Below are 18,959 nucleotides of genomic sequence, written 5' to 3'. Positions count from 1 at the left end.
TTTCCAATTGGGCATTCCTGCCTTAGAAGAGACAGAAACTGGAATAAATAGAAAAAAAAAAAAACATGCAGGAAAAAAATCAATGCTGTGCTTCTATTGTAAAAGAATAGATTGCTCCAGTGTACCATAATAACCCCTTCCTGGAATTACATGGCCAGTAGATTCACTATGGTGGGGAAGAAAAAGGAAGCAAAACTAAAATACCTAAAAACTTATATTAGGCTTCTTAGAAGCACTCATGATATTCCTCTGGATTTGAAAACTGATGTTATATTTTTTCATAAACCATAATTCTGTAAATTTAGATACAAATAAAGCCAAAATACATGAACATTTTGGAAAGACATTCAGTTTTTACAGTTATAATCATATGTATCACACACACACAGACACACACACACACAGACACACACACACACACACACACACTCCAGTGACTACGTAGGAGATAGGCTACTCTTTCCTTAATATAATTTTTCTTTCATTAAACTGTTTTTAAATGTAATAATTGAAGTCATTTTGCGATAAGAAAATAAATGACTTGAAATGTTTTCTGAGTTCTTTGTATTGCAAAGTTTTAGAGACTGGAGTGCAAGATCAACTCAGGTCATCCATCCCTGTGGTTTCCCAGTAGAGGAGACAAACCTTGATATGGGAGTGGAGATCCCAGTGCTAAATGTCGAGCCACCGGGAACAGGATTGATATATTTCAGCAAAGAATAAATCTACCACATTTGAACTCTTTTCCTAGAACATGTGATTGTTCACAGATTTACCTGTCACATTTTCATAAATAATTTAAAATCTTAGCATCTGAAATATCAATAAATACGTCATCCTAAACTGGATGCTAAGATTTTCCTTGGTTGAAAGCTAGTTCAGGGTGACCTGGAAAGAAGTGCCTCTATAATCAGTGATAGATTCGATTAAAGTTACTGCAAACTTTGCCAGTGCAAAGGGGAAGAAATCTAATTGCAAATCCCAAAAACAGAAATCCCCCTGGGTTGGTTGTAATATCTGGCAAAGCATCTAATGATCCTCTTCTGCTCTCCAAATTTCCCAAGGCTATCTGGAGTGTGTGCTCTTTGCATCTCACAAAAACAAACTTTACAGCAACACAAAAACATCCTAAGCCTCATGAGCCAAGGTTACAAAATTGCTGCAAAGACCAACTGGAAGACCAGTGAGGAAGGGCGCCAAGCCAGACCTCAGGCTGAACCTCTCCACCAAAGCACCTGCACTGTCTTTGCAGCCACTCTGCAGTGCCAGCACCAGGGGCAGACAAATAAAGTGAAAGCCCAGCAGCCTTCAGTGCTCAATCATTCTGACAGATGACACAGGATGAGCAACAACAGGCCCTTGCACAAGTGGAATTTTATTTGAGAGTCTAAAGTGTTAAGGGAAATAGGACCCGTTAAGGCAGAAGAAAAACAAAACCATCATTTGTCTTTTATTCCCTCAGAATTGGCACCAAATGTGCTCTGACAATGGCCCCATCAAGTTTCTCAATCCTCAGTGTCCCAGGTTTGTCCGCATTTTATAACTTAGCGCAGGCCCAGTATGATGACCTCATTTCATTTCCCAAACCAAATATAGTGCCCAGAGTTAAGCAGACTGAAGTTTCTGTACTAGCTCAGAAATGAGAACTGGAAAACTCCTGGGGCAGTATATCCCACATGAGAATATTTATTCCAATCAGCCTTCAGGATACTCTGAATTTCCAGTATCTCCTCCAGACATTCTCATTAACCAGAAAGACTTAAGTGATTCACAGCAACTAGTGCCTGGATGTGTCATGTCTATGGAGCATTTAATGTTTGCAGTATATCTAGTGTCTGCTGAGGATCTTGTGTTTGCAGAATATCTAGTGTGTGAGAGCACCTAGTCCCTGCAGAGCATCTAGTGTTTGCAGAACATCTTGTGTTTGCAGAGCATTCAAAGTTTGTAGAACACCTTGTGTTTGCAGAGCATCTAGTGTGTGCTGACTCTGGACTCCCAGCTCTAGACTGTGGGCTGAGGATGAGGAGGGCTACTCACCACGCTACAGCCCGCACAGTCAGGACCATTCTCGCAGGTTCTGCGGCGAGCTTGAATGCCGCCTCCACACTGTGCTGTGCACCGCTCCCAGGGACCCCAGCCTGTCCAGAACATGTGTGGGGGGCACAGCAGATGCTCATTGCAGTATCTGTAATGAGGAAACCAAGAGGAAAAAGCAAGGGTTTAGTGGAACGTGAGGCCACAGGCTTTCCACTCTCTGGCCCTGCACGGGATGTTGAACCCATGGGCATGCTCCGCGTGAGGGGCGTTTCGTGTTCCGGGTGGTCACCCAGGGAAGGAGACGGATGTGGCGCTGGCCATGCTGTGTGTGCACAGACAATGGGATGCGCGGGAGACAATGAAAAAAATGTTAGACTCACAATGCAGGATGGATCTTCCTGTGCAGCCAATTAGAGGAGAAACAAACAAAAAACCCTTCAAACAGACACTCAAAAAATGAGAACACATAGAAAATACCTAAGTAGGGCGTTTATCTTCTAAACATAAACACTGAAAGATAAAACAGGTTATGAATATAAAGGCAGCAAATTGTATTTGGAATTCATTTCTCATCCTCGAATCAAATAAGGCCCGTAATCCTACTAATATAAGTCAAAGAAAAGTTAGTCTAATTTTAGCATGAAGCTTCAAGTCGCACACTGCCAAGTTACTGTATTTTTAAATTTATTTGTAGACTCTCAGAATGATGTCCAGCTACCTTAATTTAGATGACCACCTGCTACCCAAAAAGAGTTGAATTACTATTGACAATGAGTCCTACTTTTTAGTGATTGACTATATTTCTACATGTACATTCATATTTGCCAATTTTTAGCCAAATACACATGGCCTTCCTTAGCCTTAGAAGGATCAAATTCCTCCTCGTCTTTAATACTACAAGTGAAATAAAGCGAAGGGAGGGAAACAAACAAAAAATAAGAAGGAAACAACCTGGCAAGGCACAGGTTTACAGCTCATAGGGAAGATGTTATTCTGAATGTAGCCAAACTTAGTGAGACACATTTGGCAATTGTGTCTCGCTAAGTGCTCAAAAGCACAAAGAGTACTTTCCTATCACAGGTGTGTCCAACCTGAGGTGCATACAGGGAAACAGACCCAAGTCCAGGATGTGCAGGATAGAACACACTATCTTTATTTCCTTATTGAAGCAGACTTAATTTACAATGTGGTGTTAATTTCAGATGTGTAGCAAAGTGATTCAGTTTATATATATATATATATAAAGTATACATTATATATATATATTTTTTCATATTCTTTTCCATTATTGTTTATTACAAGATATTGAATATATTTCCCTGTGCTATACAGTAGGTCTTTTTTTTTTTTTTAACCTATTTTATATGTAGTAGTGTGTATATGTTAATCCCAAACTCCTAATTTATCTCTCCTCCCTTTCCCCTTTGGTAACTTAAGTTCGTTTTCTATGTCTGTGAGTCTGTTTCTGTTTTGTAAATAAGTTCATTTGTACCATATTTTAGATTCGGCATATAAGTGATATCATATGGTATTTGTCTTTCTTTTTAACTTACTTCACTTAGTATGATAATCTCTAGGCCCATCCATGTTGCTAGAAATTGCATTATTTCATTGTTTTTTATGGCTGTGTAGTATTCCATTATATATGTATACAACATCTTCTTTATCCATTCATCTGTCCATGGACACTTAGGCTGTTTCCATGCCTTGGCTATTGTAAATAGTGCTGCTATGAAGTGGGGTGCATGTATCTTTTTGAATTAGAGTTTTTTTCTGGATATATGCCCCAGAGTGGGATTGCTGGATCATATAGCAATTCTTTTTTTATTTTTTTAAGGACACTCCATACTATTCTCCATAGTCAGAAAACACTATCTATCTTAAAGAGCAAAAAATAGAGGTAAACAGCTGATTTCCAGAATGTAAGAGAGGTAATTCGGGGAGCGTAGTTTCCTGACAGCAAATGTTGATACGATTCAACTGTCTTCCCATCAAATCAGGGACATTTAATGAAGAATGTGATGGATTCCAGAACAGGTACAGCCATGAAAAGCAAGAAGCCAGGCCAAGCTGAAGGAAGTCAACAGGATGAAGCGCAGTGACCATCAGTGGGCATTCTGGAAAAGAACAGAAGGTAGGAGTGGGAAGAGTCAAGTAAAAAGGTGATTGAGGGGCTTCCCTGGTGGCGCAGTGGTTGAGAGTCCGCCTGCTGATGCAGGGGAGACGGGTTCGTGCCCCGGTCCAGGAAGATCCCACATGCCGCAGAGCGGCTGGGCCCGTGAGCCATGGCCGCTGAGCCTGCCCGTCCAGAGCCTGTGCTCCACAACGGGAGAGGCCACAGCAGTGAGAGGCCCGCATATCGCAAAGAAAAGAAAAAAAAAAAGGTGATTTAGGAGAAGTGAACAGAAAAAGGCAAAAGGAGTGGAATGATCTATCTTTACATGAATAGGGTGGAAGAATCTGAACTTTATTTGCAAGGAAATCCCACCAAGCTCCAGAGACAAAATAGCACCGTCAGAGTTAGAGTGAAGGCTGGACTATAGGAATTGGTGTCTCATCATCCTGCTGGTGCTGGAGCCCCTGAGGTGAGAGGAGCTCTGCATGCTTGAGTGAGGGGTCTGAGCCTCCAAAGGCTCAGGGTGAGGGGTCACGTGCAGGATGAGTTTCTGGAGCAGATGCCGGCCAGGAGGGCATAGATGCCAGCCACCTGAGGGAGAGATAGCCCAAGGTGAACAAAGAGGGTGGTGATGGCAAAGGAAGGGACAGGACATCACATCCATGGCGTCTGGTAGAATGGGAAAAGATGGCAGCCGTGTGGACGTACAGAAAAGCAAATAAGTAAACAGCAGAGTCCAAAGTCAGCCTCTCAAATGAAAGGGGGAGGCATGCTTACTTCTAGGGAGAGAATGTTGATATTTCACAGTGGAAGGAGTCTTCAGAGTCGAGAACCAATCAGGAAAATGATTAGGTCTCTAAATCTCCACATGAAAGAGTAGCCAGTGAAACTGAATACTTATCACTCTTCCTTGTGTGCTTGATTGTTTAAGACAGATAGTCCTCTGGGGCCCTGAGTCTCAGAGCTCAGGACTCTGGACAGTTTCACATGTGGGAAGGAAGGGGAAGGAGGCTTCTAATTAAGAGTGTGACCTCTAGATAGAAGAGCCAAAACAACACTGAGGACACAATAGATGAAAAGCATCTGACCTCAGGAAGCCTGTGCAGATGTGTAGAGTTACCATAAGTAAAGCAAAGCATCCTGACTCCTTAGTGATTATTAGCATACATGTTGGTGCAAGGATTGTTCTGTGAGGCAACTGCCATTTGTTTTAAGAACGCGTTTGGAAGAAGTAAGTCAAGAAAGCTCAGAACATCAGAACTTTCAGCATTTAATTCAAAATATCCATGTGTAGCTTCTCTCATTGTGGATAGAAGGCCACCTCCTGTTTCCAAGGTGTTTTTGCCCATATTTAAAAAGGAGTCCTCGACTCCTTGACATGAATTTCAGCTTGCAGAAACAAAAACAAACCAACAATAAGAGTAGGGAGGGCAAAGGAAAATCTTACCAAAAATACTTATAAAACCCTCGACTTTTAATAAAAGGCACAGCAACTGAGCTCCCACTTCCCCACAGCAAAATAAATCATAATGCATAAATCCTTTCTCATCTCTGCCTACAGCAGGCCCTCCCTTGAACACGCTCAGCATATTATTACAGCTGAAAGTCCACAGCTGGAGAATTTGATAACTACGTGTAGCATAGAAATTTCAACCAGTGTTACAAATGATTTACTTGGCCTCATTTTTAGGTGGTCAACAATGTGCCTTCCCCCTTCTCTTTCTCTTTCTATAGTAGTCCCATGACAAAAGGCACACCAGGATATGTGACTGTCGCCTTCTGCAAGGGAGTTCAGAGGGAACTAGAAATTGGCAGTTTGTCCCTTTATGTCTGGATTTCACTCATGAATTCAACTTGGGAGAGTCTGCTCAGAGGCTAAGCCCTTACAAGCTCCTAACTCTGGATTCTCTGCAATTTCAAGGGAGTACTGTCCCTCTGCCCCACTAACGCCTTCACCCAACAAACACGTGCCACTGAGAGACGTACGGTAAACTCCTGATTGGGCCTCTAGTGTCACAAACAACAATGGGCATCTAAACTTAGTTACCTTGGTGACTCTGGGTGTGCAAGGATTTTTATTAATTTATGGATAAAATAGCTACACAGTAGACCAGCCACTGGTTCCTCATTCTCTAGTCCTTAACACACAGCTGGCTTTTACCAAATGATAAGCTAAACAGTTTTGAAATTTTATTTGCTCTCCTGGACCACTAGCTTCTTAAAGCACTGACAGTCACAGATACATTTCATGATGCATTAAAAATTAAGATTTTAATTTTGCCCATGACTACTCATTCTCATTTTGCATTTAAAAATGAATTAATAGCCCAGCAATATTTCTCCATAAATTATCCATTTTTCCACAAACCTAGTCTCTGTGAAGAGCATTGTCTTTCATAATCCTGTATAGACTAGACTTTCAATACCGTATCATGTTCCTTGTCCTATTTCTTCATGCTACAAATTGTGTTCTGTTGTGGTTCAATCCATGTTGGTTTCTCACTGAAACCTCTGTTAGCCTGAACCAACCAGAGCACTGTTAGAACTATTTTCTTCTTGGTTTGCTTTAAGTTATTGTTCCTTGGCTGGGCCACCCTGGGATAATGGAATCTTTTGTGGCACCAGAGACACTGTACATGTATTGAGTCCTCCATAATATTATTTTTTACCCCAAGGGAAAGCTAAGGGAACCAGTAGGATAGAGTGATGATAATGACTTGCAAAGAGCATCACTTTGGTGCATCACAGGATTAAGTAAACTTGCCCATGAAGACAAAGAAAAATCATATAATAAACCCTCTTGGTTCCTGGGTCTCTTAACTTTGGTAATGCAGTGGAAAGACTCTAGCATGGTCTTCACGAGCCTTGCTTCCTGGAATTCACATCCTGTGTAAACCCCTCCCACTCAGTGTGGGTGGGACCTGGCACTTGCTTCTAACCAATAGAATATGGCAAAGATGACAGGCTGTCACTCCCATGAATATGTTACATAACAGTGTAATGTTCTTCTTTCAATTAATTCTCTCCTTTGCTGGCTCTGAAGTAGTAAGCAGTCAGTTGCGAAAGGCCCAGGTGGCAAGGAATTGTGGGCAGCTTCTGGATAAGAGCTTCAGTCCAACGACATGGAAGGAACTGAATGTGGCTGACAACCACGGGATTTAGGAAGCAGTCCCCTCCCCTCTCCTACTGAGCCTCAGATGTGACCATGGCCACAGTCTATACCTTGGTGCACCCTTGTGAGATCCTGAAGCAAAGGACCCAGGTAAGCTCTGTCCAGACTACGAAACCACAGAAACTGTGAGCCAATAAAGCATGTGGTGTTTTAGGCAGCTAAGTGTGAAGTAATATTATTATGAATGACAACTAAGACAGATCTTGGCACCTAGGCATGTAGTGCTACTGTAAGAAATATCTAAAAATATGAAAGAGGCTTCAGGACTAGAGAATGAATAGAAGCAAGCAGAATTTTGAAAAGCATGGTAGAGAAAACCCAAATCAACTTGAACAGACTGTTAGTATACATGTAGACTTTGAGGATGCTGCCAGTGAAGGTTTAGAAGGAGATAAAATAAAGAAGTAAAACTCAACAACAACAAAGCCAACCCAATTAGAAACTGGGCAAAGGCCTAGACATTTTCAAAAAAGATATACAGATGGCCAATAAGCACATGAGAAGATGCTCAACATCATTCGCCTTAGGGAAATGTAACTCAAAACAACAATGAGACACTTTATACTTGCTAGAATGGCTATAATCAAAAAATGAAAAATAACAGGTGTTCACAAGGATGTAGAGAAATTGGAACACTTGTACATAGCTGGTAGGGATGTAAATGATGAAGCCAATGTAGAAAACAATTTTGCAGTTGCTCTAAAAGCTAAACATGGAATTAATATATGACCTAGCAATTCTATACATATATATATATACACACACACTCCTACATATATACACAAAAGAACTGAAACAAGGACTTGAACAGATACTTGCATGCCAGTGTTCATGGCAGCATCATTCACTAGCCAAAAGGTGGAAATAACCCAAATGTCAACTGATAGGTAAATGGGTAAACACAATATGATGCAGCCATGCAGGAGAATATTATTCAGCCTTAAAAAGCAATGAAGTTCTGATACATGCTACAACATGAATGAACTTTGAAAACTATATGATAAGTGAAATAAGCCAGACATAAAAATGGCAAATATTGTACGTTTCTACTTATATGAAATCTCCTAAATAGGTAAATTTATAGATTAAAGATTATCAGGGGTTGGAAGGAGGAAATAATAGGGAGTTATTGATTTTTGGTTTCAGAGTTCCTGTTTGGGGTGATGCAAAAGTTTTGGAAATAGTGTTATGGTTGCACAATACTGTAAATGTAATTATGCCACTGAACTGAACAGTTAAAAATGGTTAAATGGTGAATTTTATGTTATATATATATATATATCTTTAGCTCAATAAAGAAATTAAAAGAAGATAGGATCATATTATTAGAAGCTAGAAGAAGGGAGACCCTTGTCATACAATGAAGAGAGCTTCCAAATTTGCCACCACAGTTATATGGAAAGCAGAATACGTAAGAGTGACTTGAGTTATATAGCTAAGGAAATTTCCAAGCAAAGTGTTGAAGGTGCCACCTGGTTTCTTCTTGCTGCTTATAGTAAAATGTGGAAGGAAAAGTAACTGAGGGAAGCAATATTAAATGGAAAGAAACAGGTCTGGATGGTTTTGGAAATTCTTGGCCTCTCCTGATGGCAAAAGATGCTAAAACGAAGAAGCAGCTTCTAAGCACTGTCAGGAAAGGTAGACATAGAGTAAAAAGCTGAGGATGTGACTGTACAACCTTTTGTTAAAACCTCAGAAATATCAAAAGATCAGAGTAGTGTTCAGTCATACAAGGAGTCCTTTCAAAAGGTCAAGAGCAAGAGTCGCAGATCCTTTCAGTCACAAGCAAGCTGGAGGGTGTTGTCCCCCAGCCATCTCAGAAGGAACCCCAGGTAGAGAAGGGCTACCTCAAAAAGATCTATGGGTGTAGATCTCTTTAGCGGAGTAAACCCCAAGGAAATTCACAGAAGACTTATAGAGTTTATTTCAGCAAAAATATCGCCAGTTTAGACTGAAATGTATGGAGAAAGTACAAATGAAACGAGGCTGTTGGAAACCCAGACTTGTACTGGCAGGAAGCAGGCTGATTAAACTGCCCAGCTGGAAGCACATGCTACCTTTCATGAGAAAGGAAGGATGATTCAGGGAACAGAAGTGAGAGCCCAGAACACAGAGCTAAGAATTGTGGAGAATCATGGCCAAGTCTTGAAACTTAATCAAGCAACTCCATACACTTGTCTGAATAGATTTCAGAATTTCAATGGAAATTTCTTTGTACTTTCCATTCCCCCCCCCCCTTTTTCAACAGAACTATCTGTAGCTGTAACCCTTTGCCTGTCCCACCATGGGTTCACTGGGTGTGTTGGTGGCAGATAACGTGTCTCTCATTTTAAAGATGGACAGACTGAGATGAACTACACACAGGGAGGCTCATTCACATATGGGTCTGACTTAAATAAGGTTCTGGACTTTGGGGAAATGATGGAATGGTATAAAATTTTGTGGAAACTTGGGAGGGGGGAAATGCATTTTGTACACATCAGGGACAGATAAGCATCACTGGCAGATAAACTATATGGTGATCCCAATGATCCCTGCCCCTCTTGATTGAGGACTAGGTCCGTAACTTTCTTCTAGCCAATAGAATATGGAATGGTGGTGGTTTGTCGCCTTTGTGATGACATTACATAGGAGAGTGATGTCCATTTTGCAAGGAGATTCTCTTCCTTGCTGGATTTGAGGAAGCAAGTGACCATATTGGGAAGGCTCACTTGGCAAGAAACTGAGGACCGTCTCAGGCTGACCACTAGTGAGACGCCGAGATCCCAGACTGACAGCCCACAAGGCACTGAATGCTGATAACAACCACATGATCTTGGAAGTAAATCCTTCCCCAGCTGAGCCTCACATGAGACCACAGCTCTGGCTAAGCAGAGAGCCCAGATGAGTCATGTAGGAACTCCTGGTCCACTGAGACTTGAGTTGATAAATGTGTGTTGCTTTAAGCCATTAAGTTTGTGTCACACAGCAGGAGAAAACAAATACAGACAATGACATTTGCATTTTGATAATATTTATACACAGAGATCCATTGCTTCATCCTTGCTGGTAGCCTTTTTAGGAGTCAGTGCTTCTATTCAGTTTCTGCTACTCAAGAAAATCATTTTCCAGGAAGTTTCAGAACAGAAAAACAAAATGCCCATGCCTTTTAAAGTACATCTAGAATATAAGTTACATATTTTCTTTATCTATTATGTAGAAAAAATGATGTAGCTATTTCTGAGATCTCTGTTGCAATAAAGCTCTCATTGAATTTTTCATATATTGGAGATTTTATCCTAAATCAAAAGTCACTGACTGTAGCCCTAACATTAACTTTGGGACTTTCCCAGGAGAGCCAATTTATTCATTTGTGGCCACTCAGGAGTTCTTTATGGTTGATGGTGTTCAAATAAACACAATGTGATTTTATTAATGATTGTGTATGTCTAGTCCGTCATCTTTTGTACCTACTCAGGGAGACAAGGCTCTCCTTTAATCTCAAGTTTAGTTCTCAAATTTCCCTTTTTTCAGAATCAGAATGGTATTGCTTTATATTACTTAGGTAGAGAGACTTCCTTCATAACATGGCAAAGAAACCTACGAACTGTTTGTTTGTGAAGACCAAGAAAGTGATATCGTGTGTTTGTCTTTTCTAGTTTTCATTATTTTCTTGAATGCCCCCCTAGAAAGGCAGTTCCAAAGGGAGACTTCTCTGGGCCACAGGCCTTGTTCTTATCATCCAGGAGTCTCTTACTTAAGTCCCAATGTTCCCTTCTTAAGCAAATATTCATCTAGCCCAAAGGAGTTTTTCTTCTGTAAAATAAGAATATTTTAAGTGTAAGTTCCCCAAACACATTAGCCATCCTGATCTCTTTCTGAAAATGAGGCTTTATGAACACTCGTAAACTCGGATACAGAACATACACCTATGTTAACCACAGAATTAACCAGCTTCTTCCTTCCTGCATGCTCAGCCTGGGAAAGGTGATAACAGGTGTGAGGTTGTGGAGGTGCCGTGATTCTAGGAGTGGCTTCGCACAGATGAAGGCGACTTTGCCTGAATGGGCTCTATTACGTGACAACGTATAGCATTTTACAACTTCCAACCAATTTAAATCTTATAATCCTGGGAAATAGCAGGGAGACAACTTCCCCATAATCGGCTTTCCCACTTCTCAACTGGTGTCAGATTGGAAATGACAAGCTTATGCATTGTCATGCACTGGGGACTACTACAAAAACGACCAACGCTGCTTTGTAAAAGTCATCCTTCATTTTTCTCTCTGAGTCAAAAGAACGACGTCTTAATTGGTGATTTAGGAACACAGTGAAGAAAGAAAAAAAAAATGATTCCAGTTAATTTCAGGTTGTGATAAATATTTAGTAGAGAATTATCTATACACTAAGCCTGTGGTTTTGTCTATATAAATATTAATCACATAGCCAATAACTGCATACAGTATTTTCCTGAGGCTCCTACTGAACCCATTTCACTGGCTGTAAGCCTTACTACATTTTAATTAAAAAGTACTGAAAGCCAGCTTGCTTCTCATGGATCAATAGGATAAGTTTACGTGATATGGGGAGTAAGAACCCTGAAAGTGATGTGAAATTCACCTACTTGGATTTTCTCCCATAAATGAGAATGTACTTTAAATATGCAAGAAAGAGTCAATTATGACAACTGTAGATTTTATGAGGCCAAAACCAAATGTCTGAGTCTATAGAAAGCAACGAACTGTTAAATGCGAGATTGAACTCAAATGTCCCTATGATGTGTGGAAAACTTAAAATACACGTGGAAAAGGATCCCCCCTTCTGGGTCGTCCTGCAGCTTCACTGAGGGTACCTGTTAATAGACAAGTGTATAGTTGTAAATATAACCAAAATACTGACTATGTTCTCACCTACATGCCAGTGCTTAATTTAGTTGTGATGGAAAACTTACCTCATCCGAGCAATACCATCTGGACCCAGGACCAGCTCAGGCCCTATTCAGAATTGGAGGTTTGAGACTTGAATTCAATTCTAGTTGAATTCTAACAAGAACCATCATTCTCCAGCAGACCCATAGGCTTAGTCTCTGGGGAGCCCAGCACAGAGATGACCACTGTCCTTGGATCTCCAGTCCCTTGGGAACTGCTCAGCTGAATGAACTGTGCAGGCTCCACGGCAGCCCAGTGATGCTGTCAACCCCAAACTTTGGTCAAAATTAAAGAATGTCAGAAAAAGAGGAGGGTCGTTCAGCTCAACAGAAAGGGGTGCCACAGATAGGCTGAGCCGGATCCAAAACTGAAGCTGCAGGGGAACCGACCACACTGGGATGACAGTAAGCACGAGGATGGCGATGCCGGAAGCAGAGAGGGTACATACCTTTCCTCGCGGTTCTGTCCCACACACACCCGGCCCCCGTGTCGCGGAGTAGGGTTGCTGCAGGACCTCTGGCGCACCTGGAAGCCGATCCCACAGGTGGTGCTGCAGGGAGACCACAAGGTCCAGGGGGTCCAGCCTCCACTCCTGGGGGAGGAAGCCACGGGGTCATTGGGTCCAACTGGCTCGGAGCCCAACCTCTGTCTGCACCCGCCCCCAAAATCACACGTTCCCGACACGGACCACTGACTGTGGGCTGTGAAGGAAAAGCCCACGAAGAGCCATGGGAATAAAGGTCCTATCACAGGAACCTCAATCACTGTGAGGTTTTCTTCCCCACGTATCTGATTTTAGAATCAAAATAGAAAATCTGAGAGTCAAGTTTTAGCAATATTGGGAACAATTAAGAAAGTTTAGTTATGAAAACATTAAACTATAAACTAATGAAAAATAATGTTATTTCACTGAAAAGCAGTTAGAGATGAATCCCTGAAACCTGAGAGTTTATGAATTTAGTTGACTTGTACCATGTCAGTTGTCATCTATGAAAACTGCACATTTGAACAAAATACTCATCTAAATGTTTATTTTAAAAATCTGTTAACATCAGTGAAAATTAGTAACTTTCTTGATGGCGTTCATATTGATAAAGAGCACTGTAATGTGCGAAGTTTTAAAACAAGCTTTATTAAAAATGAAGAATGGGTATTTTAAATTCAGATTCTTGGCTATTTTCTTGCAATTTGACAAAGATGTAGTATATAAATAGGAAGTGCAAATTGCATATATCTTTATTTATGTTGTTATACATATAAAATAAGGTAGATATATTAAAAATGTAAAATAAAAGAAAATGAACCACTTTTATAAAAGTGGTTTACAAAATAAATTGCTACTAGCAGCTAGAGAAAATTTTTGTTTGATATTGTATTTTTTCCTTAACATGGCTGCATGTAGAATATTTATAATTTAAATATCTCCCTTAGCAGTTTGTCCCTGCTATTTAAAAACAAGCTATAGGAATAAAAAAAAATTTTAAGTATTAAAATATCTGTTAAATCCAGAGTCCAAACTCCCACACAGATGGTTTACTGCATGTAGAATTTTTTTTATTTCTCTAATTGCATATGTGTTTCTAAATAGCTGTTACCCTCATCTATAGGATTTATAGTTCCACTGAAAAAAATCAACTCACATGAATTCTTATTTTACTTTATATGTTCATTTAAAAGCATGGCGGTCCACAGCTCAAGGTACAAACAACAAATTACATCTGTAACTTCTAACACAATTTCAAATGAAAGTTCCTCTGAGAAAATACTTAGTGTATTTCATATTTCCCTACTTTATTTTCTGGAACTTAAAAATAATCTCAATAAAATATAAAGTGATACCTCGATGTACAATACAATAACAAAGCTGTTTTGTGATAATTTAACCAAAATAACACAAAATAAGACAGACTTCTCAATTTGCTTCTAAAAGTAATTAGTATCTTATACATCATTACCTACACAATTTTAAATCGTATCCAAGTAATTCATTGAATTACATGCAAACATAGCAATTTCAACATGGATAAAATGACATTTTTACTTTCAAAGTTTCTTTATATATGAAAAAAATGGTTAGATAATGCAGGAAACACTGCTTCCAAAATTGTTTGGAAATTCTTAATTTCCTAAACCTTTTAACAAATGTGACATCTGATGATATAGTCTACTTACAATCTATGGAACCTGCTGTATACAGGGAGGTAGGTAAATGGAAGTGTTTGTAAATAATAGGAGTATAATACCTGAGGGAATAAATGAATATATTGTCCATGGGTATGACTATTCTAGGGAGCTGGGTTTGCACAACTTAGAAATGCTGCTTAGGGGCAGATGCAGTAGCAGGCAACCAAAGAAGTAAGCGTATATCAGCAGATGGATCATTTTTGTGATTAAGTCAGTCCAAAACAATCCACTTATGCATTTAAAACATCACTAAAGCAGGTTCATTTATTTGAATTTTAGTCTTGAAATAACCACTAATTGTATCATGGCTCTGCTTAGTGAATGACATTCCACAGCTAGAACCAGAGCCGAGGAGGTATCAATAAACAAGTCACAGTAAGGCCTGTGATAGTCCTTGGTTTCCATGAAACAATATAAAAAAATATTATTCATTGACTATAATCTTCCAACAATAACAGTTCTATGGCTTTTATAAAGTTTCTGCCAGGCATCAGTGGAAACCAACTTAGCTTTATAGAATAATGCAGCGCATAATGCAAGGTTGATATGTTGTTGTTTTCTGTAGTAACACAAATAATGTAATTTCTGTAGCCCTGATGGGCTCCTTTCAACTTTGTGGAGTGATCTGAGCTGGCCTATGGAAAAGGTGAGCAGAGGGCAAAATCTGCCCCTGTGGCTTGCCTTTCCTTATCTGACGGAACTTCTCCTCTTGGGCAGGCAGAGCCCTCACGCCCTGGGTTCCCATATGGTGTGGTCACCCAACGTGCTTTTCAGTGTTAGTGATGTCACAGACAACTCGCCCAGAGGTTTCTGCATTCTAAATAGGCTCCCGGAGGGAAGATAACACTTAAAAAAAATATCCTACGTGAAGTGAGGCGGAAGAGTTCGGAGACTGATCCAAGAAGCTTTCCTGGTGCTTGCTTTTTAAATTTTTTTATCTTTTTTATTGAAGTGTAATTTACTTCCAATGTTGTGTTAGTTTCAGGTGTCCTGGTGCTTGTTTTAAAATATGAAATATTGCTGTGGTCACAGTGCTATAGGTGATGCAGGGAAGGGAGGACCAAATTGAGTATAGTTGTAAAAGAAAAATCAATCAAACAACAACAAAACAATATACAAAGGAGACGGGAAACCTACTCCACAGATCACACTGTTTGAACCATTCTCCGGGTTACCCAGCAGCAAATGTTAGGTGAGCTGGGACGTTTGGAGCAGAGCTGTGTGATTAAGGACTTGGCTTCTATCTCCCAGCTACTGGGAGATAGTGCACAGTAGTGGACGCTGTGGTCTGCCTTTCTCCAGATGCTGAGGGTGTTGGTGGTTACGACTCTCAGGTGAGAGGATCTAACAGCATCAAAGAGCTGCCAGCTCTGGAGCTCCCTGTGCGACCAGCTGAGGTCTTTGTGCGGCCTGAAGCCCAGCTCTGCCCAGCTTCCTGCTCCCCTCCCCCACCCCAGCTGCAGATGCTCAGAGCCCTCTGCAGTTTCATTCCCGCACACAGACGATCTCGCTGTCACTGGTTCTCTGGACCAACCCAGGACGGACACAGGTTTTGCTCCTAGAGAAAAGTCCCCTAAGAAGGTATAGGTAAGGACTTCCCTGGCAGTCCACTGGTCAAGACTCTGTGCTTCCAATGCAGGGGCTGCGGGTTTCATCCCTGGCCGGGGAGCTAAGGTCCCACCTATATGTATGTAGAAATGAATCACTTTTCTGTACATCTGAAACTAACGCAACATTGTAAATCAACTATATTTCAATAAAAAAAAAATTTAAAAACAGAAGGTATAGGTAACAAACGTTGAAAGTTGCACACTTATTGTATTTAGATGATAAAGTCCTGTCAAGGCTCCAAGCCTGCCTTGACATCCTACCTTTCTGCTTAGCTAGTTACAATTCTCTCTCTCTCTCTGTTCCTCCCTCCCGCCCCAGGAATTAGAATTCAGAAGTGACATACACATTCCTGTGTTCATTTTAATTTTAAAATTAAACCAGATTTTCCTGATTGATAGGAAGTCTGACTTGACCCTGGTTTGATAGTAAAGTCTGGCTTAGCTAATTACCTTATATTGTGGGTTCATTTCCATAAATTGAATGCCTTTAATCTGCAGCTCCAAGATAGTGAGAAAACAAATTTAAATGACGTGATATGATAAAAGCGTTTAATCAAAGATATTATATCTGCAAAATGTATTGAATTAGCAATATTTTGAATTTCCCAACAGTTTCTGAGTATATTGGATTAAACAATTACAATAATAAATAAAGAAGAACAGGTTTAATTTAGCATCATTAGATCAGTCTTTGTAAAGACTTTTGGATGTACTTTGCACAAATTGAGGAAGCACTTGACGTTGCTGACTGAGCCAAAAAATATGGGTTTGTAAGTTAGGTGGTTTCCAGTTTTTTGCTTCCAACAAAATTGAGGCCAACATAAATGGGTTATCAACTGATAAAGGGCATTAAAAACAATCTCTGATGTTAGATTACCATACTTCGGGCAGATAACTTCAAAGGAATATGTAGACTAGGAGTCCCCTGCTGCTAGAACAAAAAACATTTGCTGCCAACCGGCCGAATCCACTTGATCCATTGTCTCTTTCTTTTGACAGCACCAGTAGCTTCCAATGGTTAGAAGCAAGTGAGCGGAATGGGCCGTCTCTCCAGACCCTGCCCTGAGGTGGTTCATAAGAAAGAAGGCAAATCTCAGAATCTGGTGACACATATGAAACTGTGACATGGCCTGTTTTTGTAAATGATGGAGTCCCAGCTTCCTATCCCTCAGGCATGCTGAAATGTACACTCATGAGAGAGTCACATCAAGCAGATGTGATGCTGCTGACAGCAGACAGCTGCTCTAGCCAGCTTTCTACTCAGAGCAGGGAAAGGTGTCCTACTCCGTTATCATGGCAGACGCTACCCCCCAATCCACGCAAGGAGAGAGATGCATGCACAGTGTATCAGCTCATGTATTCTTGGACACCCCTTAATTCATCAACCAAAATTTATCCCTAACAGCCCATATACCAGTAAGTGATGCTCTCATGCACATTTGGAAAGCAATATGCACTGTTAGAAGCGGGCTCCTCTGCAGTGTGAGCACCAGTGTAGGATAGTTTTGGTAGTTTCAGAGTGGCCCCTAGAGTGATATTCCTGAACCTGTAAAGGACAGATCTAGGGTAGCAACTAAAGTTCCCGTGATGTAGCTGTGATGGGACAGCTGTCACTCACAATGTTTGTACTTGGACAGTGTGGTTTCCGGGCGTGGTGGTCTTTGTAGCAAGTTTCTCACCTGCCCCCTAAAAGAATGGTGATAAACTAGATACCTCTCAACGACTTGTAAGTTGGCATCGAATTTTTTTTCGTCAAAAGCTTCAAAAGTTGCAAAGGTATAATTTCTGTTACATCACTATTTAAATATGTGAGGGAATTTAAATGCCATAGTGATTTGATAGCCACCTTCCCATTTAAAAACTTGATGAGCAGGGTCTAATTAAACATTCAGAAATTTTATGCTTTTCCTTCTAACATCGTGCACTCTCAAAATACCTTCCCTCATCTAACAAAGAACACCTGAATAGGTTTAGATTTATCTCAACATATAAACAGGCTTAGAATCTAATTTGTAATTTTTTAAATTGAACTACAGTTGATTTACAATATCGTGTTAGTTTCAGGTGCACAGTACAGTGATTCAGTTATACATACATATGTATATTATATATATGAATATGTATATTACAAATCTAACTTGTAATTTTAAATCTACTCTCATAGATCACATCATTTTTAAGTGGTAAGTGTCCCTGTCTTGTTCTGACATTTCTCTTGAAGAGTGAAGGCACGTATTAGAAGTGATTTCCTAAATTCCTCTGCAGGCTGAGCTCACACGTGAGTTTAAGCCCGAGTGTTGCGAGGGACACACCTGGAACAGTTAGCGATCTCCATGCGGGGGCCCTCGCACTGCCAGCCACCGCACTGGGGGGCCGGGCTGTCGCAGGAGCGGGTCCGGCAGAGGCAGGATCCCACGGTGCTGCCGTCGGTGTGCGTGCATGGCGTCCACGCTGACCACGCGCCGAAGTGCCCATCCACGGTGAGATTCCTCATCTAGGAAGCAGATACAAACGTGGATGTCAGAAAGGGTCAAGACTGCAAAGATAATAGGGAAAAAATGAAAGGTCTCCCACAAGACCATCAGAACTCATCTGGAATATTTCATATTACAATTAAAAAGAGAGGAACAAGGATGTATTTTGAAGTAAAGCAGCAGAGGTCATCGGTGGAGACAGTGATGGAGGAGAGGGAGGGGAAAAAAGAGGCAGAGGGGAGGAGGGGGCAGAAGAAAAGAAGGATAAGAAGGATATGGTTCTATCTGCCTCCCTCAAGGAGGAGGGGGAGATGTAACGACTTGTCAATCAAGCGATACTAGGCTTGTTCACTCATGTGAGAAACCCAAGGAACAAGAATTGGAGTGAAAAATCACATCTGTACTAACTCTGTTGCATTTTTATGTACCTTAAAAAAATGCAAGATTGGTCAGCTAGCA

General features: G+C 40.6%; 1 protein-coding gene across 1 annotated transcript in view; it reads right to left on the bottom strand.

Moving 5' to 3' along the window:
• Positions 1 to 18,959, bottom strand: part of SEMA5A (semaphorin 5A) — a 306,987-nt gene that overhangs the window by 53,847 nt on the left and 234,181 nt on the right. Inside the window, exons 12-14 of the mRNA XM_007462615.1 lie at positions 18,339 to 18,520; positions 12,681 to 12,824; positions 2,038 to 2,185 (exon numbers count right to left, since the gene is read on the bottom strand). Of these exons, the coding sequence (XP_007462677.1) occupies positions 2,038 to 2,185; positions 12,681 to 12,824; positions 18,339 to 18,520 (474 nt within the window). The remainder of the gene's footprint in view (positions 1 to 2,037; positions 2,186 to 12,680; positions 12,825 to 18,338; positions 18,521 to 18,959) is intronic.

Source organism: Lipotes vexillifer, unplaced genomic scaffold, assembly GCF_000442215.2.
Source record: "Lipotes vexillifer unplaced genomic scaffold, Lipotes_vexillifer_v1.1 scaffold633, whole genome shotgun sequence".
NCBI classification, from domain to species: Eukaryota; Metazoa; Chordata; class Mammalia; order Artiodactyla; family Lipotidae; genus Lipotes; species Lipotes vexillifer.
This window is presented reverse-complemented; position numbering and strand designations above follow the sequence as displayed.